This window comes from Solanum dulcamara, chromosome 10, assembly GCF_947179165.1.
Source record: "Solanum dulcamara chromosome 10, daSolDulc1.2, whole genome shotgun sequence".
NCBI lineage: Eukaryota > Viridiplantae > Streptophyta > Magnoliopsida > Solanales > Solanaceae > Solanum > Solanum dulcamara.
In genome coordinates this window covers 28,652,290-28,677,488 of record NC_077246.1, presented here as the reverse complement: position 1 = coordinate 28,677,488, position 25,199 = coordinate 28,652,290, and the positions used below count along the sequence as shown (strand labels likewise).

The 25,199-nt window shown below is 38.0% G+C and overlaps 1 protein-coding gene across 1 annotated transcript in view; it reads right to left on the bottom strand.

Annotated features, from left to right (window-relative positions):
- The window catches only part of LOC129871398 (rRNA biogenesis protein RRP5), a 46,658-nt gene that overhangs the window by 7,731 nt on the left and 13,728 nt on the right, over window positions 1–25,199 (bottom strand). Inside the window, exons 6-29 of the mRNA XM_055946305.1 lie at window positions 22,339–22,457; window positions 22,102–22,224; window positions 21,936–22,007; window positions 17,222–17,314; window positions 16,011–16,124; window positions 15,792–15,914; window positions 15,066–15,251; window positions 14,913–14,987; window positions 11,482–11,618; window positions 10,446–10,580; window positions 9,926–10,071; window positions 9,729–9,794; window positions 9,022–9,128; window positions 8,633–8,713; window positions 8,443–8,517; window positions 8,251–8,352; window positions 7,043–7,211; window positions 6,815–6,960; window positions 6,294–6,377; window positions 6,103–6,203; window positions 4,237–4,390; window positions 4,065–4,139; window positions 3,692–3,842; window positions 1,617–2,244 (exon numbers count right to left, since the gene is read on the bottom strand). Coding sequence (XP_055802280.1) covers window positions 1,617–2,244; window positions 3,692–3,842; window positions 4,065–4,139; window positions 4,237–4,390; window positions 6,103–6,203; window positions 6,294–6,377; window positions 6,815–6,960; window positions 7,043–7,211; window positions 8,251–8,352; window positions 8,443–8,517; window positions 8,633–8,713; window positions 9,022–9,128; window positions 9,729–9,794; window positions 9,926–10,071; window positions 10,446–10,580; window positions 11,482–11,618; window positions 14,913–14,987; window positions 15,066–15,251; window positions 15,792–15,914; window positions 16,011–16,124; window positions 17,222–17,314; window positions 21,936–22,007; window positions 22,102–22,224; window positions 22,339–22,457 — 3,262 coding nt within the window. The remainder of the gene's footprint in view (window positions 1–1,616; window positions 2,245–3,691; window positions 3,843–4,064; window positions 4,140–4,236; window positions 4,391–6,102; window positions 6,204–6,293; window positions 6,378–6,814; window positions 6,961–7,042; window positions 7,212–8,250; window positions 8,353–8,442; window positions 8,518–8,632; window positions 8,714–9,021; window positions 9,129–9,728; window positions 9,795–9,925; window positions 10,072–10,445; window positions 10,581–11,481; window positions 11,619–14,912; window positions 14,988–15,065; window positions 15,252–15,791; window positions 15,915–16,010; window positions 16,125–17,221; window positions 17,315–21,935; window positions 22,008–22,101; window positions 22,225–22,338; window positions 22,458–25,199) is intronic.

Genomic DNA, 25,199 nt, shown 5'->3' with positions numbered 1-25,199 from the left:
CACATTGAAATAATTGTTAGATAGCCTCAATGAGTCACTGAATACTTCCTTTAGTACAAGCAACAACCTTCTCATTCAATTGTTTGGTGCAGTTGGAAAGACATCTAAATTGTTTATTTTGGTATAGAGAGACGGAAACGGTTATGTGGAAGGGCTTCACCTTTACGTTCCCTCATCTTTTATTTCCTAAGCCAAACAAGGGAAATAGCCCGTCCACCCTCCTCTAGTACTCTAGTACTGAGTAAGATTCCAAAGTAATACAACTTAGCCAATTCTATAACCAATTTACCTAATATATTATGAGACAACTATAACGGACATTTTGGCCTGATCATCTATATTAACTCCCTTGGGTAGGGGTAGGCATAAATACCGGAAAACCAAAACACGGAACCAAACCAAACTAATTCGGTTCTTCGGTTTTTCAGTTCAGTTTCGGTGTTTTTTCTCAAAAGTTCAGTTCTTCAGTTCATTGGGAGGGTCTCAGTACTTCGGTGCACCGAATAACCGAACTTTTATTGAATAATATTTATTTAAAAAAAATACATACATACTATATATATATATGGGTATTTCCTTACCCAAAAAACAAAAGTCAACTAGCAGTTAAACCATCCATAAACAAATCAAAGTTGCAGTAGATTTACAATTTAGATAGTTAACTTCAAATATTAATTCCCAAGAGGAACCCAAACGTATTTTTGCCGATGTACGTCATGTAAAGGAACCCGTCTTCATCTCAGATTTCCTCGAGTAGTAGTCGGAGGCACAATGTTCTTGACAAAGACAAATATGGCCTTTTCAGCACAATAAGTGTTCCATGGTGAGACACATCATCACTTAACATGGTTTTAAGTTTTTAAGTGTCTTATACTTTGATTTGGTCCTCATTTTCTTTTTTCATTCACACCGAAAAACCGTTTTAGAAACACCGAACCAAACCAAATCGAAATTGAAAAAAACAAACCAAACCGAATTAGACTAATTAGGTTCGGTGTTCGGTGCACACTTTTTCAAAATTGAAAACCGAAGAACCGAACCAAAGTTTGATAAAACCAAATGTCCACCCCTACTTGGGGCTGCAGCGAGGAGGATCATGAATACAGAAGAAGGTCCAATGCACTTTGAATAACCTAAGTCATAACTGGAATCAAGTGCATAGCACACATCAGCCTTTAAATTAATTGAACAGAACCTCTATTGTCCCGCTTAGTCAGCGAATTTGACTCCCTCAGGTATGCAAGGAGGATAGTGAAAACGTAAAATGGTCCAATGCACTTTGGATAACAGAAGTCATCATTGGTATCAAGCGCATAGCATATATTGACCTTAGAATTCATTGAAGAGAACTCTCCAGAAATTGCCCAAAAGGCTCATGCAACAACTATTTTGTATCGGCTAGAAGTACCATCATATTTAAAAAATAAAACATTTGTAGCATGTATTATTTTTGTAGCATGATAAGAAATCTATTACCAATGAAGATTATAAATGCATCCAGTCTCATGAAGTTCATGTATGTTGACCTTGAAGATATAATGTAAGAGGACGAGAGCATACTTGTAGACATCTTAAGATGAGTCAGAAAATTCAAGTGCAAGGGATCTGGAACTTACACTGTGTCATTGAGTGCAGAGAGTTTCAGCTTCTGGGTTCTGTGTGGAATAGACCGCAGCGAGAGGTCAATATGAACAGTTCCCTTGCCTGGATGAGCAATCTCCAGCACTTTGCACTTTACAAATTGTCCTTCATGATATCCAGACAGAGGATCGGCTACCCCTGGATCCGTCAGTTCAGTGAAATGAACCTTACCATATAGGTGAGGATCAATCTGAACAAGCAATCCACCAACACCTGGAAGGATTTTAGAAATCCTGCCACCCAAAACATTGCCTTCACGAATATGAAATGACATTCTTTCACTTGAATGATCCGTGGGACAATCTCCTTGAAGAACAGGTCTTTCTGGGTCAACCAACAGTGGATGCGAAAGTAAGCGCACTAACTTTTTCTCCTTATTACAATGTAAAACATAACCAGAGAAGGCCCTGCCGACAGAAAACCTTTCCTGAAATTCATGTAGCTCACTAGGCTCACTTGAGCTATTTAAGATGTAAAGCTGGGCCTTAACATCTCGAGATATCGTTAGCCAAGCCCATTCATTGTCAACTTTGTACACAAAGCCAGAAACGAGCTGGCCAGTTGAATAACTCAATTTTTCAACGGGTTCAATTTCATCAGATCCTGGACACAAAAGCAGAACAACCATAGTCAAAAGGGATACCTTCAAAAATAAAAGCAGACTTGCATCACTTGAACATGATTGAATCATGTCTATATAACGAATGTTAAACTGAATATCGTAACCACCCTAGTGCATAAGATTTATTTTGGTATTTATTTCTTTGAACGAGATAAACATTTTCTGCATCCATTCTGACCATATCCAGTGGAACTCATAGAAGAAAGACAAGATTATCAAGCTTAGAAAGTGAAGATGTGTAGCCATAAACTCATGGAAACAACCAATGTGATTTATTGATTAAAATTTAAGAGTTCTCAGCATCATAAATATATATATGCGAACCACAAATATATAACACTGGGAAAAAATAAACCAATCAGAGAATACCCTGACATATCCTGTAAATACAAAGGAACAGCCACAAGCAAAGCTACTACATCTTCAATTTGCAGCAGGCAATAAGCTTTTTCAAGGCCTTCCTCAACAACTCCAAGGATGCTGGTTGCTACAACTCAATATACTTACGCTACCTTCATCCTCCTTAGTTGATATATGCTCAATCCTGAAGTGGATGCAACCTTCCATTGGGACTTACCTGGTATGACAAGACTAAAAGGGCAAAGATGAAAAGAATTTTCCCACCCCATGCGAGATAGAAGGTTCATATACTTGTTCTTCTTTCAATTTAGCTATGTATGGTACGTAGCATAGTTGAATAGGACTAGTGTAGGTTACTTTCTTGTTTTCTCATGGAAGGGGAGAGTCTCCCTCGTTTATGCTTTATTAGTCGAATTGTACCGGGAGGAGTCCTCTCATAGGTTTACTGCTTTCTAGTTATAGTTAGCCCTTTTTTGTTTCGGGGATGAATTAGCCGACCTTAATAGGTTAGCTGACTTATGAACCACCATAGGATCGGAGGTAAGGTTTATGTCCCCCTCCTTGTAATTTTACTTTTGTTATTTATGTTAAGGCTTGGGGGTGTTGCTCAACCCCTGACTGTGCACGAGAGGTGGGAGCCTCGTGTAGGGTCTGTTCCCAAAAAAAAAAAATACAAAGGAACAGAATCACAAGATCTTTTGGTGTTGGTAAACATAAAATAAGCATGCAAAGACATATGGATTGGGTAAAATATTGGCCTATTACATGTCAGAGGTTTGTGGGGCTTGCAAAGAGACAAATATAAGGCAGCAAACCTTCTAGTTATATATCACACAATACAAATTTCAGTTTATTGCACTCTCTCAAGATACCATCTGGAGTTTCGCAGCCAAAAGTAAACTCAGACAATCTACAGGGCTTTACAGGGGGTGGCATTTGATCTAACAACAGCAAATATGGTCAAAGTGGATGAGGTAGAAGCCACACAAGTGAAGGGAATTCATACGAGGTACTAGTCGGCAAAAACAAAAAAGGTCTCATCCATACTTAGCCATGTTATCATTTCACCTGCAAGTGTGGATGGTTTAATGGATAGCTCCCACTGATAGCCTCTCTTAACACTTTCTGACATATTGAGCTTTGAAATGATCCTTGCAGTAAGAGTCTGCCCAAATCTGAAGTTACTAAATGGAGCTTCAGCATAATTTTCATCTGATGCCTATTCATCAAGAATTGAAAGACACAAGTTAAGGCACACAAAATTAAGTTACATTTATCTTTTTCTACTGTTCTTTTTTCTTTTTTTCTTTCAAGAAGGCAAGGATTTCTATCATCAGGTATACTTTCTTTTTCTATTGCGAAAGGAACTCAAGGGTCGAGAGGGGAACTCATTGTATCATTACATAATCATTTGAGAAGAAGTCTTCAAGTAATTGCTTACCTCTGTTATGTGCATCCTCCCATGGAAACTGGAACCAAATTTTAGTCTCAGTTCAAATGGCCTTATTTCAGTAATCTGCAGTTAATAGAAAAGATAAAATATAGTCCCTGGCTAATTTGATCTGAATCCTTCATGCAGAAGAGTAACTATTAGCAAAAAAAGATAGCCATACCTCTGCCTGAACCAGCGATCCGACATTATAACTAGATTTCCTTTTAGCCCTCTTGGAATTTGACGTTTCAATAGCTTCACTGATAGACTTGAGCAGCAGCAGCAATCTCCCACTTGTTGAAGGAGAAGGAAGGGCCATAACAGCGGCAATGACACTACATTGAAGAAAACTGAATTACAAAATAGAAACCACAAAGCAAGCATCAAATAAAAATGACCAACTTTAGCTATCCATAAAATAGAAAGCACAGTAGCATGAAGCTGGAAATGGAAAGTACATCAATGAAGTAAGAATGAGTACATTCCTCTACAGCAATATGGAAAGGAAATTAGTCTTGCTCTGGCTTAGAAACTTGTAGCGGTAGACCATTTTCCCCCTTACGCAACTAGTTCCCAAAATAAGTCAGTCTAATTTTGGTATGTCCCATTATACTAACACTTCTTGAGCCTTGACTTAGAGGTCGAAATCTCCTTATATTAAATACTAGTACTAGATAGAAAGATGTGTACACTCCTCACTTCCCTCTTCCAAAGTGATTCAAACTCCGTGGTAGCCTTCTCTTCTATATTCTTCCATTCAAGTATCGACCTCTTCCAAAGTGATTCAAACTCCGTGGTAACCTTCTCTTCTATATTCTTCCATTCAAGTATCGACTAGCTATATCTTCTGACTGGCATATGCACACACATCATACAAAGACGGTTTCTCCTACATTTCTACCCATGGAAAAAGCACATTGGATGTTCACATTAGCTTATATTCCATCTAACCAAGTTCCCACTTCTTAAGGATTATTACAGGGAAAAATTGGCATTGCTGATATATAGATTATTCCCTATTTCACTTGAAACCATACTACAAGATTCCTCAATATGCTTTTTCCCTTTCGATCATATCAACTCATCTATATCATAGCTACCTCATCCAGCCATTTGCGTATCACAAAGCATAAAATGCAACCATGTCGAAGCAAGTTTTACTCTGAAATTTCTGATTCACTTTACTTCCTTCCCAAGTCTAGTGATACTTGTAAGGTCCTAGCTCATGGTGATGTAAAATCGCAACATTTTCGATTAATTCCACAGGGTATTTGCTACCACCCACCAACATCTAGTAACTCTATCCACCAAGGTTTGGATAGATAGGAAAAAATCACCAAATGTTTTTACTTCCTCTGGGATTTGAACATGAGATCTCATAATTCTCAATCCACTTCATTGACCAATAAGCGTCTAGGCCACACCGTGGATGCTTAAGTCACAGCATTTACCCCCCATGATCTAATATGCACGTCTCATTTGCTTTACTGTTAAAATTTCTAATCATCGCTTTTGTTGAAGAGTCCCACATCCCTCTTATGGGATGGGCAGTCTCTTTATATGGCTTGTGTAATTCTCACCGTTCTGGATTGAGTTAGACCCAAAATCCATTTCCTTAGATGATATCAGAGCAGGACCCATCCAATTCTCATTTCCCGATGTTTGTCCCCATGTTAAAAATTTCCCACACTCACGATGTCCTGTCGTGGCGTTAGGGGAGGTGTAAAGTGTCCCACATCGCACTCTTATAGGATAGGTGGTCTCCTTATATGGCTTGGACAATCGTCACCTCTTGAGCAAGCTTTAGGAGTTGCGTTAGGTCCAAGATCCATTTCTTTACAACTTTCATTGCAACTCAAGTACAATAAATCCCAAGTAGAAGCAATACCACTAAATGGTGAAAACACACAATGAATGAAACGATAATCATTTCCCTCTCCATCCAGACAACCAAAGGAAATGAAAATGATAACACAATAAAGACAAATAGAATAGGAATTATCAGGTTTTATTTTTTCAATAACCTAGAAATTATCAGGTCTTATACCTTTCTCCATTGGTAAATGATTTAGGAGGGAGATTTTGAGTATTGTAATCAGCTCGTGATGCATATCCAAGAGTGTTATTATATGATGGCAGTGAAACAACCTGGTTAATTGAAAATGTTAAGCATGCCTAACAATATGGATCGAAGTTAGACAGAATACAGTCCAAAAGGAAAAAACCAAAAGACTTTACCAAGTAATTTTCTTTAACAATCTCCACCACTGCATTTACAGTTTGATTTACTTCCAATTCTCCTAGCGCTTCCCTTTTGCGTTTCTGTTTAAAAAGGTAAAGTAATTTAATACATGAAAAAGAAAAAGTAGTGCTGTGCAACCAATATAGATGCAAGATAAAACAAGAAAATAAGATACAATATTTACAGAAAAAACTAAATAGTTTTCCATGGAAGAATTAGTACAAAAACCGCCACCAGCTTGTGATGTGTGGGTTAGACACCTGTCACGGGCTTGAACCCTGCCACAAACCAAAGCCTGATATCTAAGTAGCAAGTAGAAAAGGATAGAGGTACAAGCCATTATCCACCAAATTTCTAACCGTGCGCACTATCCCTTGGGGATCTCTCGGTTATAAAATAAGTAGTATGAAAGAAAGAAGCTTTTACTTTTTCTTCAAAATAGCTATTTAATGAAGCAATTAAAACTGAGAGAATGAATGGTACAGCAGAACAATGAAATAGCAAATTCAAGAATAACCTTCTGGGCTTGACTATTAGTGGTCTCTTTCTTTGATTTATTCACAAAAGCTGGCTTCAACGACAGATCCACCAGGCGTTCTATCTTGGAAACATCCAGTACTGCTATGCGAATACTTGAGCCAGTCTCCACAGGGATTCCACTTACTGCAAAGAAAATCATTTACTTAATATTAGACCTCAAGGCAACAAATAATAACTGGTTATTCAATGTTTCAAAGGGACTTACACTGATAGTGGGAAATAAAACCAAAGATGTCATCATATTTCTGAAAGCTTACTACAACACCAAATTCCTTTATTTCATGAACTTTTCCTTTCACAGTACTACCAACATTAAATTGTTCCACCCATCTTAAATCGGAACCTCCAGAGTCCACCGACTGCAGCTTGGCAATCTGATAGCATAAAAAGATGAACAAAGATCCATTCAAACTGATATAGTAAGAGAAAAGAGTATCTCCCACATCACCTTTTATATGAAAAGATCTGATTGCGGACAGAGGTCCAGTAAACATATGTCATATTTGTAGTAGCAAAAGAAAATATCACCTGATTCTTTAAGCATTGATTGCTTGAAACTTGTAAATAGGCATTGCTTACTTATTATTTCAAGTGTGTTTTTGGGATACCCTATTAATGAAAAAAAAACATTTCTACTGACATGGAACAATGATGACAGTAGAGACTCCAATGCATGACCTTAGCACACAGGATAATCTTGAATCTTGCTTCAGGTTACCCACATTCTCCACTGTAAGCAGGAGACAATACGCACACACAAGCCCATCTATTGTGGACCCAAGGCAGGTATTCACGCTCGTAAAAGTTGAAAAAGTTAATTAAATGATAAAACAGATGAGCAGAAACCGTAACAGACTTCAATCATTCAAGTCAAAACCTACAAATATGGAGATCTATGGTACTTACAAAAGTTCGTAGTCAAAACAGGCAATTCAAAAGAACATATGATATTTTACTTTCCAGTCCAAATGAACACAACCAAGAACAAGAAGTAGGTGAAGATAAATCAAATGGAAAAAGCCTGAACTAAATTTAGGGAAAAGTTGAATTATATATAACATAACTCAGCTATGGGCAAAAGATTTAAAGTGAATTCCATTTAACCCGATTGAAAAGAATTTACAGCGAATTAGGAAGTTTCAAGAGCACTACCAGATAAAAAGTACCTCCCTAAATAAGGGCAGAACTTCTGCCTACACAAGGCCCATACAGTAATTTTCACAGATTTCCAAAATGTTTGTTCTATGTTCTGATAGTTTTTTTTCCTACCAAATTCAGATGCACATTCCAGGAAGTAATATTAAATATGCAAGAGACAATAAAATCACTGTGTATGACAAGCAAACAGGAATATTTGCCAGTCAAAAGATCAGCAGAGCTGTTCTGCAACATAGATTCACGGTCAGTAATTACCTTCTCCTCCACAATGAAGTATTCTTGAATGAAGGATGCATCCGTTGAAGAGCAAAAAGACTGCTTCAAAGAAACTGTAATTCGATTTGTTTCACTGCTGACCTGGATGAGGGAAGGGAAGAACCAAAATTTCACTGGGAATCCCAAAAGCATAACATAATAAAGCTTCACTATACCAAACTGTTGACCTACATGAACAACGTTAGTGCGAACAGACTGTCCAATCTTGTAAACTTCAGAAAGACTAGATCTTCTGTCATCAGTAGCCTTCACGAAAACAAAATGGTGATAACTCAGCAGTTTTTATTGATCATATTGTGCACTTCGTCCAAATAAAAGAGACAATCGTGAAGGTAATAGATTTACTGCAAGAAGTATATACCTTGTTTCTTGGAGAAAACCCAGTCAAGCGCCCAAGGTAGCGAATGAAGATACCACTTTCAATTATATTACAAATATAGCCCTGGATAAAAAAAATATATGCTGTAGTTACCGGAGAAATGGAATTACCAGAAAGTAATATCATGGTCAATAAACCAACGTCAACTACTAATGCTTTGAGCATTCCAAAAGAAAAGCTTTATTTGTTGTCATCTGTACGGTCATGAACAATCACAGTTTGTAAGAACCATGCCCACCCCCCACAAGAAAAGGAGAAAAACAAAGACAAAATGTGCCTCAGTTCCTTGCCATTGGACTATATACAGTTGCCAGACTTACCTAGAAAGGAGGGATCAAAGAAACTCAAAAACTATGAAGTACGTTTCTTACATGCAGCACAGAGTTAAGATGGACTTGATTAACATCCCGTGGAAGTTGCTGAGCTGAGGTCACAAGAGAATGTTTTGCAGAGAGTATTAAATTGCTTCCCTCAACATCTACAAACATCAAAGACCCAAACAAATATCTAGTCAGTGCAAAGCATCATGTTTAAACACACACTCTATAATGCATCCCCAAAACTAAAAGAGCATAGAAATACCACAGGTTAGTCTATCAACAGTAGTCAGTCAAATTACAGAAGAATCACATAATAACAAGAATAAATAACAAGAGGATACAAAGTTGACTGCAGCATTAACATAAGGTATTATAATGGGCATCTCCTACTCCAACATCTACAGCAATACTGATTAAATTGGTATTCGGTACTTGACTTTGCAGAATGCACCAAGAAAACCTAGGAGTCTGCTTCCCCTCTTCTGCTTTTCAGTTTTCATACTAGACCAATGATAAGTTCTGCTCTCAATGACACACCTTATCTAGATTAACAAGACACCATCTTTTTGCTTTTATTGTATTGGCATACTACCACTTTGGCTTCTTCTCAGAAAAACTATTAGCTATGTCTATCCAGCGAATAAATACAAAATTACAGGACAACTGAAAAGTGAGCTACGGAAAAGAATGGTCGGAAATGAGCAGATATTAACTAAAGATATCACTGAATACAGCTGGATGTAGGATAGAGAAAGTACCAAGAACCAAAAGCTGATCAAACTCATACCCAGGCCTCAAGGCGGACTTCATCAGCTCAGCATGGCCTGCAAAAAGGTAAAAACAACAATATTAACTGCCTAATTGATACAGATAGAACATAAGGAAGCATGAAGGGGAATCTTAAAACAGTAAAAGCAATTGCAGAGAAACAAAGGATTCAATGGATGATATTCACCACTGTGATCTGCCAAATGTTGGGGTGAGATTGTGCCCTTAAAATGACCCTGAGCAGTAACATCTAGGACGATTGCATCCGGAGTTACTCGTTCAACCACTCCAGAAACAACATTTCCTGGTTTAATAAGTTCATTGCTGAATACTCTGGCATAAACATTCAAATAAATGGAGGAATCATTTATTTAATCGAAAACTGCAATCCAGAAACGCAATCTTATAAAAAAGCCACAGGGGTGAAGGGAAAGTGTACATCTTATAGATCAGCATGGCAATAAAGCGGTTCTTCTAGTAGAAAAGCTTGAAAGTCGCAGTAAATATTCCAATCTAAAGATTTTAATGATTCAACAGACACCAACTCTACCTAACTACCATAAAGAAAGCAAAAGTGCTGCCAAATATAATAGTTTCAAGATATCTATCTATTCATGATCCACAAAATTTACATATGGTACCAATAACAATAGGAACATCACTATGAAAGCAACTGCTCCAGCATCCAAGACCAAAAAGAAACAAACCTTGAGGATGTTGTTGTGAAACTGAGGTTAATACGGCGTGAAGACGGATTAGAACTGGTAACTCTGCATTTCACTACTTGTTCAACGTGATACATGGAACTTATTTCGCACCCCGGATCAAGTCCAAGTTCAGATCTGGATACACAAATGGACGTGTCAGTACCAATAAGACGTCACAAATATCAATTGACATATAAGTAGGGTACAGAAAGTACCCTAACCATGATATTTTTGCATTTATATAATACATACAGAGTGAAATATACTGACAAATCTCAAATCACATGTAGCCTTTACCTGATCACAAAAAAAAATTGATCATCCAATTCATTTTATTTATATCTAATCTTACTTCATTTTTCCAGAACGCAAAGAAAAGAATTAATCAAAGTTTCCTTTAAATTAGAAAGTTAACATCTGCAATAAGATACAGTAAGGGCGCATTTTTGAAAGACTTTATCAATTTGCAAGCAGTGCTGACACAACGGCAATTTGCAACATTTCAGGAAAAAATCTATTGCACACACGTCCTGTTATTCTTAAACTGTTTTCTCAGGATAAAAGCAACTCTGTAATCTGATACAGATAATAACAGAGTTCAAATCTAGAATATATTATAATCTACACAAATATATCCAACATCCCCTTATAAAGAAATTCTGTAATCTCATAAAGATAATAAGAGAGTCCAATTCTGAAAAAGATCATCATCGCTATTCTACACCAATATATTTTTTTGAGTACACACCAACAGATTTGGTAACACAAACTCTAACTCAGAAGAGAACAAAGTTGTTTGGAACACATAGGTAATACAAACTTAAGCCTCTCAGAGATGTAAACCATGATTAACGGACGAAAGAATAGAATAGAATAGAATAGAGTTAAAGTACTATCATTTACAGAAACATAATCAGATTAAAAGCGAAAAGAAAAGCCTACTATCATTGTATTACCACACATTATAAAATAACCAAATATAGATATAGCAGTAGGTATTGGCATATAGTTTGAAGGGTGAATTGCAAGGGACTACCTTGGGGCAAACCCTTGGACTCCATTGTAAAAGCGGACAAAGCAACCGTGGTTTTCAATCTTCGTTATCCATCCGTGTGTTGTTAGTCCTTCAGTAGCATCAGCATAAGAACCAAGAATTTCAAGTTTTGATTTAACCTACAAACGACCCCAGGAACAATTTGTTAGAGACGTCCAAATGATGAGAGAATGACAACTAATAGTTTTTTGCGAAGGTATGAGAGAATGACAAATAATTATGAGTAATTTCTTAAAATACTAATTCCGTTATAAGACACAACAATAGAATGGATAAGTAGCAAGTGATAGAATGGATAAATAGATAATTGGATTTTGCAGTACAGGAAACAAATGGATGGGTTTACACAGGATAAGTGCAGACTCAAAACGGGCTTCACAGAAGGCTCCAACACAACCTAATGCATTTTTTTTGTCTAACTGAAACATAATGACATTTTACAAGCCAACAATGAGTTCAGCCTAAAATTGGGATAGGATGCATCACTAACCTACTTCACCATATCTTACCCAATACACCCAATACCAATATTCACTAACATGTCTTTCAAAAAGCTAAACTCATAATAAATCCTTTTGAACAATGAGATTGTAAAACACAATAGTTGTCAAAATGACAAAAGAATAAGAACGCTAATGTCCTGTGGCATTACTTGTTAGTTTCTTGGTATAAGAAACAATGAAGTGGGTCTTAGTGAACTCATGAGGCCACGAAAAACTGAAATAGGACACACTTTAACCTTTACCTTATCCAAAAAAGAGATGGGACTCATTTATCTTTTGCTGAGCCCATTATTCTTTGATGGTTATAGGCCCTATAAATGGACTAGTTTTTCATTTCCACTTACTGTGAAACTGTTATCTATGTGGATATATGACAACACCCAAAGTGACAATGATGGATTTGGAACCAACTTTTCATTATCAAGAACTTAAAAGTGTCGTGGAGATGCATGGAAAAAAGACTTCAAAACTCAGAAGTGCTTAAACGGCTATTTACAAAGAAGACAACGAGGCTCGAGGCAATTAAACAAATTTTATGGCCTAGGGTTATTTCAGTAATATTTGTACTAATTAAGACACAGGTATGAATAGTTTATTAGGTCTTCATTTTAAAGGAAGTTTATTGATGAATAAAAGGATTGCACTCCTTGTGTAAGTGTAGCACTTGTGTCACCATAATTGTACTACTCCTAGGTTCATCCTAAAATGGATTCCATGTATGAGTTCAATTTCTTTTTTGTTTTTGATCCAAAATGGATTGTATGAGTTCAATTTCGTCTCCCTTGGATTGATTCTAATAATTAAATATTGTTGGACTTTCTTCTATTTTTTTGTTTGCCCCAATCTAATTTCTTGTCTTCTCCTCTTATAAATATTAGAACTAACAAGACCATACATGTTTTATTTCTTAAAAACATTGCTTTCTCTCCCACCCACCGAGGAAAAATCCCATCATCTTCAAGGCTAGCTAGCGGCACCACATCAGCTCCATCAACATGTGTACTACTGTTGCCAGTTGCTAAACCTTTTCTAAATAAGTCTGATTGTAGAAAATCGACACCTTCCTTATAAAAAACTATGTTTTGGGTCTGTTAGAAGTCCCTTAGATCTACCCATTCCATTCTTGCACAAATATTGAGCAAAAGGCACCAGTTGCAATTTTCCTACAATAACAATGTTCTTTTGGTGCCTTCACCGGCAGGCACCAAATCAACCTCATTGCTTGATACACTCATATTTGTGTCATCCGACAGCTTTGTAGGCAGCAACGCCTTCTCCTAGTAAGTCCCTCTTGTCACTGTAATTACATATGAAACCTCGCCAGAACAATGTCTCCAGTCGTCAGACTTCTCTGAATTTGGAACCAATCCCGACACTTTCTTCATGCCACCATCCCCACTATTTTTCGACCAAACCCTAACCCTTCTCCTTGATAAATCGTAACATCCAGTCTCTCTGACCTTTGATTCTTCCATTAACAATCGATTAAATATTTTTCGGCTTGTGAAGAGCATCATTCTTGCATCCATGGAGTTAAGGATATTTGTTTTTGAAGACCCAGCCATGTCGGTTCGGACTAGTCAATTCGAAAAGTTGTGATTTGTGCTTTTTACAAACTCGCAGTCTGACCCATAATAATTAGTGAACCGGCAATGTCTTCTCTTCCATCACGGTTCTCTATCTCATGGGCATATATTTCCTTCCGCACTGTACTAGCCTTATTCTCTCTTACCCATTCAAAATTGTCATCGAATCTTTTGGCATTAGCCGTTACCTGTGGTTACCCCATGGATCTCGACAAGCTGTAAACACCTTCACTTCTCTCTTGCAACATCCTTCCCCTCTTGCCTCCCCTTCTATTCCCCTTTAAACTTCTCCCTTCCTCCCTTTCATCCACACCCAATAGTTCTGTCTTGGACTCCAGGTAGACCCAAATTCCAAGTCTTTTTCTCCATCTTCAACCACCTAAGAGACTGGAAGCTTACCCAACTCACCCCCTTCACTAAGTCTAGCTCTCGTTAGGTTGTGCAAGCTACTTACTGCATCAATAAATCCCCAACATCAATCCCCAATCTTCTTGAAGAGGTCGAAAAACCACACAGCCCACCTTTTCATCCCAGATTTCTACTCTCAGAAAGTTCCCAACCATCTTCTTCCTCTTTGGAGAACTTTGGTTGCCTTCACATTTGCAAACTGAAACATGAAACGAGTATCACCCAGCTGAGAAATTCTCAAACCGTCTTCTACATCCCGTACCTCCACAACCCATTTTCTAACAGCTTCAGGTAAACCCACCCACTTAGAAAAAGATATAATCAAGCATGATCTCAAAAAAGTCTTTCTCACCTGCGTATGTTCCTCTAAAACTGAGAACCTTGGTTCACTGCCCATCTCCCTCTTCAAGCATTTACCCTCAAGCTCTAAGGCTGGCAACTCAAGGGCCTTCTTGTAGGATTCCAACCTCCTTGCTTCTAGACATTTTTTTTTAATTTGATTGTTATCAATATCGAGAATTTCTTGAAATTTTGTTCTCTTGCGGATAATTTTTTAAGAGGGCTAATACCTGAATACCAGGTTAGAGAGGATAGGATAGGATAGGATAAACCACAAGTAGGAAAAGAATTGAAAGAGGTTATGCCAAAACTTCGTTTCCATTTAGGATAACTAAGTAAACATTTTTCCCTCTATATCAGTAACAGCACCATACTAAAACAATGAAGATAAGAGGCTCAAGCTCACAAACATGTCAAAAGACCAACAAAAAAAAAAGACAGCAATATAGATAAGAGAGGCTTGAGCTAAGAAACTCATCAATAAATTAAACAAGATAACAGGAAAAAAAACCAGCTAAACAGGAGAAAACTAAGTTCAAGTACTCTCTACATGTCAAGTTAATTAAAAGAGCCATACTAGTGTCTTCTTGTGTGTAATAGTGATTCTCTTTGACTTGCAACCAAGAACACGAAAGACTAATTCTGCTCCAACCTGCAAAAGATATCAACAACTCTCTACAGTTCAAACCAAAAAGATGAAGAAAACACCTGCTATATTATTCTGTAATACCTGGAATTTTTTCCTGGGTTTTACTATTTCAAATTCAGACATATGACGAAGAGGACAAAGTGCTTTCACACCACTAGAAAATTGTACTATAGCACCGAAGCTGTCTACTGCAATGACTTTAGCTTTTACCACCATCCCAGGTTTGACGTCTGAATGAGTGAAAACTGACCCTTCAAATGCACTGGTCTGTTCATAATTAAAGAAAAGATAAGGGAAGTGCTGTTATTGCAGAGAAAATTAAGGAGAACCTACGCTTAGACATATGTTGGGATTTCATTAACAAGAAACAAAATGAAACAACACCCAAATACCCTACTCAAACCTCCCCCGCTCCCATCTTTTAAAATAAAGGAAAAAGAAAAGCAAGGAACACATCTTATCTAGCCGCAGAGCTCTTCAGCACTACCGAAATTCGATATGTAAATAAAGTACAGGTGTTTATTAATCAGCTTTGATACAGCAATGCCTAAAGCTTATCAAGACCAAGCAGAAAACAGAGGCAAAGACAGAAATCAAGAGGAAGGTAACATTTCCAATTTGCGTTGTGCCCCAGTTCCATTCACAAGAACAAATATAGTAACTTCTTGACAGAGTTCTTCAACTAACATATCCACATACAAGTACATCGGACTTGACTGTATCACACCTTGCCCCTGGACAAACACCAGTTCAACATCTAAAGTTCACTTGAATCAAAAGAATAATTTCTAACAATAAATAAGTGACCTTCAAAACCCCAGTAGCAAGTCCTTCTAGACGCCTAAACCCAAGAACCCTGACGCGAACAAGTTTCCCTTCCTTGAAACTTTTCTCCAGCTTTTTCACTTCCTTATCAGCAACATCAGATACCTGCAAAACTTGCTGAGTTAATGCTGAAACTTAAAGTTGAGTTCAAACGCATAAATAATAAGGCCCACAGACTATGGAATCCAGGAATATTCTTACATTAACATATGCTGGAGTTGGAACTGGAGAAGAGGGGATTTCCAGCAAAAGACCCAAACCCCTATCAATCCTGATCACTTTTGATTGATCAAAAATATCTCCAACCTTGATAAGCTGCAAAACAGAAAACCTCAGTTTAATTTAATAATTCAAAATGATTAATATAAAAACATGGAGTTGATACAAGGCAATGCATGCAACCATGCTTACTTCAGAATACAATAGAAGCACTGCAGCCGAAATTTAGTTTTTCAATAGGACAAACTAAATAGATAAAAGTTTACTACCATAAAACTTGCATATCATAGGCTCATAGCTGCTTCTTTTTTAGATAAAGCAAACCATAGGCTCATAACTTAAACAACAGAAAACCTTGCTTTGTTGTGAATTCCCCTAATTTGCGGACATTAGTATATTCTTGCTGGTTTTGAACTGTATGTTCACTGTATGCGGGTAGCAGCATCTTAGCTACCATCTTAAACACTAAAAGTTAAACTGTACTTCGCGCATCTCAAAAGAAACTTGAGAAGTCACAGCTCCGTGCTAATTTACATAAAACGAGAAGATAAGCTTCCTCTTTGTTTGAGAGGTCTCATGCCCTTAAGATCGAAGAACGGTTTCTCATCATCTCGTCAAACATTTTGAAGAGCGCAGGCAAAGAATGCAATATGTATGATCTGGGTCAGACCGAAATGCACTAAAAGCAAACAAAAAGAAATGGGGCCGAACAATTATAGGCAAGTCTGACATCTCTAAAGGACCTGGAACAGACCCAACTGCAATGCGTTACCCATCAAAAAGCACCTCGCAAGATCTTACAAAAACACTTGAATCAAGACCTATAACATCCACCGTAGACACTCAATTACCTAAGCAAGATTCATCCATAGAATAAGCAATGATTTCTCCTGCAACTATCCCGAGAAATGCAAAAAGTCCAGAGGTCTGTGTCTGACTGAAGATTGACTAAAACAATCTTTTCTCTCCATCAGCTTTTAGGGCCATATTTGTCATCCAATTTTTTCCCTCATTCCAAGTTTCAACTAAGTAAAGCCACTTCAGTTGAAAGGCACTTCTATGAATCAAACAAGTGCAAGCCAAGTATAACAAAATGAACAGCTTCATTAGAAAATTCTCCATATGCAAACAACCAATCTGCAGCTTGCAATATTTTAGAGTCGATAAGGATACTTAGGAATTTAAGAACTTACTGCAGGAGGAGCCTTGTTGTAAACCAGGTGAGGATTCAATGTCAAGCCAACAGCTCTAGATGAGGGATCAATAAATAGTATCCGAGCATTAACCTACACCAAGAAAATAAAGTGCTCATTGAAATTAAAGAGAGGACTATTTAATTGGAAAAAAGAAAAGGCATAGCAAGAAACCTCAATATAAACCCTAAAGTGATTTCAGCCTTCCCTTGATCTGATACAAGGGTATGGGAGGTGGACAAAACAGAATTTGCAAACTATTACTTGGTGCAATCCCAGACTCAATCTCCTTTTCCTTTAGACTCAACTGAAAACCCATACTCCAAAATGAAGGCATATGCATGATCCATTGTTTTATATAGACTGAACACAGATAACTCGTTACAGGCACAGTGTTACATACCATTTGTATATTCCTGTATTTTAGCTAAGTGGGGCAGTCACGTGACTAGCATGTGCGTTAATAGAAGTTGTTAGGAAATGCTATTACAAGAGTTAGTTATGGACATAGTCCATTTACATATAGTTGATCTCTCTCATTGTAATGGCCATCAATTTAGATCAATAACAGAAAATCTCTCTTCTCTTCTCTTCTACCATTTCTCTCTTTCTTTGAAAGGAATCGAGCACCGCTGTTCAAGGCCAATTCAAGTCTTTGCTCTTTAGGCTCAACTCATCTTAATTCAGTTTGTATCATTGGTATCAGAGCCAGACATCACCCTTCGTGCCCACCGTGCCACGAAAAAGGCTACCTGGGAAAGAGCTAACTACTTGTGGTAGAGTGGAGCCGTCGAGGACGACGGATGCGGAGCGTGGTGGTTTGTTATGATCCTAATGCAAAAGGTCCCACATCGATTAGATGGGGAGCTGATGTGGGGCTTATATAACCTTGGGCTCTCCCACCTTAATAGCTAGCTTTTAGGATGTGGTTCTCCTTTGGTTGTATCACACAGACTGAGAGTTGAATCACTCCTGATATTGCCTAATGTAAAGGCATAATCATCTTTTCCTACACTGAAAATTTGCCCACAACCTATGGAAGAAGCTTCCGAATAACTTATGAGATTTTCTTGCTCTAGCATTAATTTACAATTTTTCCTTGTAAAGACCCCATACAATTTAATATTAATTCGGGCAATTACAACCCTAATGACATGATTAAAGTAGCCTGAGGTGCACGAGGGTGGTGAAGTCATTGAAATATGATAACATATGTATCAGTGTTATCAAAAACAAAAAGCGCAAAAAAACTCTACTGTCTATTGGGGTTTTAATGAAAAAAGACGCAAAGAGAGGAAAAAAATACAAATTTATATATGTTTAGTCTAAGACTAATAATTATAAGCATGAATGACAAAATATGAACAAAGAAATTGAAAAAAAAATACGATAAAATGAAATATCAATTGTTTAGGGTCGCCTCTTCCAAAGAAGCTAATTGGCTAGGGAAAGCATGCCTTAGAACCTTGATGACTTCATTGAAGCGCACATTATGCGAGGCAAAGACAAATCACTCAACACATTTTGAGTCTCGCTTCCGGGCTTAAGCGCGCTTTGATAACACTGATATGTATGTCAAAAATTGGAAGTGGTGTGAAGTGGTAACATAACCCAAATAAGTTGAAGACCAAAGTTGGACTTAAGTTGAACTCCTAGCACTTCCCGTGTCGCAAGAGAGACTGTAGGAGCTAAGGAAATAGCCAAGGCATGAGGCAGTGTACTGACGGCCTTAGCAAGTTCAGTATCCTAGGGACACAGGCAAGTGCCACGAGAAGACATTAGCGGACCATGCTTCATTACAGCAAATTGGAGACCTACATGCCCAATGCCAGTAAGGACCTGGCAAACCAACCGTTTCACATGGTGGCCTTGCATTGCAAGAACAAGAAAATTGGCAAGTCTAAGAGGTGCGCGACACAAGAAGAGCTGGCAGACAGCAGTTGTATAAATAGAAATGAGGCCGGGAGAGAGAAAGTTAGCCTCATTTAGGAAGCTTAAAAGCTTTGGAGAGAGGGAGACAAGTCCATAGTCATAAATACACTTCACGATAAGTAATTTATGATGGTTTTTGGTGATTTCCACAATTTAACACAAATATTAACTTTCTCATGGATTGAAAACTGAACATTGAAAATCTCAGAAATTCTAAGAATCATCAACACCACATTCTCGAGAAGTTAAGACTTTCCTTCAAAGAGGTAAACCCACAACTTGGACTTCATTTGACTAAAGAAATTTTTTAAGAATATTTGGGTCTTCAAAAGATGATGAATAGTAAACTTGTGGTTAGAGGATGGTTAGAGGATGGGTTGGGTAATTACTCCAATGACTAATAATTTTGAGAATTACCATTTAATGGATTAATGGGCATGTTTAATGATATAGATAAAGAGATTGGGATTTAAATGGTTTGCAGCCAATGCATGAACCCCAGATGGGTTATGTTGAAATTGTTTGGAGCAGAATTGATGGAAATTAAATCACAAATATGTCAATTGATTGTATTGGGATGCATTTGGAAGTCATTTGGTTATGTTTTTATTGCAACCACATGTGCACACAAAGGGGGTGAGACGACCTAGACTACTGCTTCCTCTTCAATTTATTTGGGTGGGCCTCACTACTATTATCACTAGGTGCTAGTCATGGGTAATTTTCTTTTTGAGAAGGTAGTCATGTGTAATATTCTTTTGCAAAGATGGAGCATATCTGGTGCAAGTTGTACTCCTTAGGTACCATCCATAGAGGTTCCGTGATACACTATGAAGGTCTAGTTATGTACACGAGACTTATGTTATCTTACATTAATGTATGAATTTTGCACCATATGTTTGAGGCAATGGGCACCCCTTGGGGTAGCCCAGTGATTTGGACTTGGGACTTCCATGTTGGAGGTCTCAAGTTTGAAACCCCTTGCCAGCGAAAGCAAGGGGTTTGCCTTCTGCGAGCTTGTCGCGCCGGACTTACCTAGTACGGGTTACCTCTCCTGTGTGATTTGTGAGCTATTGCATAGGAGAGGAGTTTTACCCCGTGCGCACCCAAAGGGTAGCCGGTAATGGCAATGGGTTTTCCTTGTCATCAAAAAAAATGATTTGAGGCAATGGGCCATACTTATGATTTTTAGGCGACTGATCCATATGTTTCTCTTATTAAAGATATGAAGGTTCTTACAAAGTTTTGTATGCATGTCATGATTTTGTTTTTTGATAACCGTCATGTTCGAGCTAGCTGCGCACATCTCAATTAATACCACGAGATACATGTCACCTCCCACCAGCAACAGATATCAGGTAACTTTATCCAACAACGCTAAACCAGATGGAAAGAAATCGCCCAATGTTTTCTGTGCATACATGGATTTGAACCTCAGAACTCATGGTGCTCAACCCACTTCATTGACCATTACGTTACACCCTTGGGTGCTATGCATGTTCATGATTTTGGGTAGACATGTTTTGTTGGTTTATTTGATGAAAGTTTAATGCATTGGGTATCAATCACATGCTTCTCCATAATTTGGGTGTGACATTTCCAACCTAAATTTTGTGGCCTTGTGGTGTATTTGTCTTGGGAGAACTGCTAGGATTTTCTAGACAAATATCTACCATAGTATTTGGTTTTGGATAGTGATTTTCTTACTCTCTGGCAATGGTTAATGGTGAATTAACTGATATACAAAACAACTCAATTGGGCAACTCGATCCTCTCTACTTCTAGAACATTAAAGGGTCGTTTGGTTGTTGGTTAGGGTTATGCATGTATTAGTAATTATGGAATTAGTTATGCATGATGTAGTTATTCATGTGTTAGTTATTCCATCTTCTACCCTGCATAACATAATACATAAATTCCCTCATATAACCTATACATGTACTAGTTAGCGGAGTTGTGCACTAGTAAACAAACACCGTACTTGGTTCGCTGAATTCTATACATAGCAACTAAAATGCTACCAAACATGGTACTAGTTCAATTGGTTTTAATACATGATAATTCTACTCCTAACTAGCAACCAAGAGACCCCTAATTGTTTAGCTCATCTTCGTCACTTCTTTTTTGAGGACTTCAGTCCTCCATACTGTACCAATAAAATTCTCATTATAAGAACATCTCGGTGTTTGATGATGGAGCAACAAAAGTTCCCACAAACAATAAAAACAAAAAACATTTGAAAGCACAAACCCAAAGCAAATGAGAATGACTTTCAGTGCTCTCTCACCACATTATGCCACAATCACAACTTATGGATATTTAAGGTCTTCTTAGTGGTAGCAAACCATTGGTGTTAAACCTCTCAAGAACCAAGTAAATACCTTGATTTCATTGCTATGCAAACAAACATGAAAATTACTTTCATTGCTCTTCCTACACGTTATGCAACAATGGCAGCTTTATGAATTTGTAAGGCCATCTTCGCGTTAGCAAAATTGAAAATCATAGATTAATACCTTCATGTGACAAGCACCAAGTAAATGCCTTGATTTTCAATGAATATTGTCTTCCAAATAGAAGAGATATGTACTTTAGAAAGTACAAGCTCATTCTTTATAAAAGGAAGAAAGAATATATTGGTGTAGCAAGTCTTTCATTCATGACACCCAGTGAGTTTTCATACGAACTTGCATAAATTTATGTGACCTACTCATTCGAAGCATTGTTCTAAAATCCTTTTCATCTTCGGCCTTTTTATCCCAAACAAGTTAGGGGTTATTACCTTTTTATTTTGCGGAAAATCAACTTTCCAATTGGAAGAGGGGAAAGTTTGCTGCAAATTGAACATGTCAGCCTGTAGCAGAAGAAAGTAAAAATAAGTTGATGGAAACGATGAATCATATAGAATGCTAAACTCTGGTGAAAGGACTGAAACACCGCAAACTTACTGTTCCGGTAAAGTACGTGAGGAATGATAACATAATTCCATTTTCAAGAATTGAACGCACACTAGCATTAACCATCATGCCTGGAACGAGAAGATCAATTGAGATACCCTTAAGATCCTTGGTCTGTACAGAAGTAAAAAATTTGTATGTTATACATGAACACATCATGAGGCAAAAAGGAACAATATGCAAAAGTTAACAACAACCAAAACTGTAGAATGAATTCAAAAAACATACCACACATTTTGAGACAACATCAGGATCAGAACTCAAATAAACAACTTTATGCGTTCTATCAATACTTTTAACAACCCCTTGTACCAGCTTCCCGCTTCTAATCTTAACTTCCACATTTTCTGCAAAAAGGATATAACCAGATGAGAAATTAGGTTCAATATCAAAAAGCAGATAAGAAGTTAGGTACAATACAACGTATTATGAAAAGTTGAAAATAATGCATCGAGAACAAGTCAGAAGAAATGAATAATTTAAGGTGCAGAATGAACAAATTAGCTGTATCATGCAGAGAATATTTTGTTTTGTGATAGGGGTAAGGTCTGCGTACACTCTACCCTCCCCAGACCACACTTAGTGGGATTACACTAGGTATGTTGTTGTATCATGCAGAGAATATTCTGTTGTGATTCCAATATGACCAAATGATGTTGAAAGGAAAGAAATATGCAAAACAAAGTTTAACCGACATTTAGAAAGCAATTTCTATAGTAGGAAACTCATGCCAACGAAATATTTCTCACGAACAGACTGATGCCTACCAACTTGGTATATCTGAAAGAGAAAAGAATTTGCACTGGCAGAAATCGGAAAAAGAGGATTACAAAAATTAAGGAAATGCAACAAGTTTATTGCGGATAATGGTCTGGTAGTTTCAGCCTAAAATCATGAAACTGCTTCAAAACTCTCCATTTTGAGCAAAAGTTCATTCCAATAGGACTACATGATTTGGAACAAATGATATAACTTAGTGATACAATACTGATTTCCTACAGTTGATAACAGAAGAAACTAGTATAATGTGTGATGTTTCCGTCTTTTGAAGACTTAACAGACCTTATGGCTATGGTTGACAACTGAAATTCCCTAATAAAGGGCTCTATTGAAGGCCTTCAAGTCTTTGATCCCAATATCCTCACCTTCACAAGAGATGCACAGTTTCCTGCTTAATTAGGCAGAACTTTCTGTTACCTCCCACCAAAAATTTCTCATCATTTTCTCTAACTTCTATGCCACCCTCTGGACAGCAAAGATTATAATAGGTCTAGATGCTGGACAAGGTATTCTTACCTAATTTCCTTTTCCCCATAGTTATACCTTCCAAAAATCTTCAGATGGCTGAGGCGGCACAAGGTGGAAGAAGTGACCGCTTGTTGGACAGAAGCATGAAGCAAAAGAAACAAATGTTTCTTTTTTTGAAAAAAAAAAAGAAAGACTACTGTTAAAAGAAGGAAAAGAAAAGAATTGTCACTTCTTAGAATTACACTCAGATCCGCCTCGCTACTGCTTCTTTTCAGGTCTAGGGTTCCGGTAACGCCGCGTACTTTCGTACTAAGGGTTGACCCATCAGACATGGATAATGTGATCCAAACCTTAAGATATGGTTGTGCTCAGCAATTTAGAGTTTATTTGGAAGGGTCATGTAGTGTTAATTAGAATGTGTGGTCATACCCGACATTGTGCTCGTGTTTAGATTCCAAAGCATCAAACCGCTCGTCGGTACAAGATGTTACGCAAGATTTACCGAAGTCGTGATTTTTAGCCTAAGTGCCACGATACAGGATGCAAAGCAACGTCCATCCAGTGTTCTGAAAGACGCTCGCCTCTCGCCAAAGGCTACATGGCGAGGCGAGGCGATGGCTTGTCGCCTTTTCTCTTCTCGGCGAGATCCAATAGGCGACAAGAGGTGAAGAAATGGAGAGGGGCGACATGGCGAGGCGATGGTGAGAAAGGCGCGCCTTTCAAATTTTTTTAAAAAGAGAACTCATTTATTATTAAAAGAAAATTTTAGGTTTTTTTTGTTATTTTGAAGTCGCGACTCGCCGCAAGAGTTTCTTTCTTCTTCTCTCGCAGACTCGCACAAGTCGACTGCTCTTGCAACTTTCATCTTTTGAACGTGAGAGACCTTAACTGGCCAACATTCAGCCCTATATAACATAGCCGGTCTAACCACCACTTTGTAGAACTTACCCTTAAGTTGTGGTGGCACCTTCTTGTCACATAGCACACCGGAAGCGAGCCTCTATTTCATCCACCCTGCCCCAATACGGTGTGTGACATCATCGTCAATCTCCCCGCTGCCTTGCATGATAGACCCAGGTACTTGAAACTACTTTTCTAGTGGATGGCCTGGTCACCAAGCCTAACTTCCGCGCCAACCTCCTGAGGTGTCTCACTGAACTTGCACTCTAAGTACTCTGTCTTGGTCCTACTCAGCTTAAACCCTTTAGACTCCAAGGTATGTCTCCAATCATCCAGCTTAGCGTTAACTCCACAACGAGTCTCATCGATCAGGACTATGTCGTCCACGAAAAGCATACACCGTGGCACCTAACCTTGAATTTGTCGCGTCAATCCATCCATGACAAAGGCAAATAAAAACGGACTAAGAGCTGATCCTTGATACAACCCCATCACAACTGGAAAGTGCTCTGAGTCCCCTCCTACTGTCCTTACCCTGATTTTGGCACCCTCATACATGTCCTTAATCACCCTAATGTACGACAGGTACCACCAATGGGCTATATTTACGAAGCAATGGATAGAGCGAAAGGAACTATTGAGCGGGCCTTTGGTGGAGTTAAGAAACAATATGAGAAAGTGTTTGAAATCATTAATGCAAGGTGGACTGGCCAACTCCATCGACCTTTGCATGTTGCAGGCCATATTTTGAACCAGGATTGTTTTATAAAGCTTATGAAGATGGCACTATACAACAAGATGTGTGGACGAGTTATCATGCATGTGTTGAGGAGATGAACCCCAATATAGCAACACAAGATTTACTAGTCGCTGAGCTTCCTAGGTACAAAAATGGTGATGGACTGTTTGGTTGTGGTCAGGCTCAAAGAGCCAAAGACACA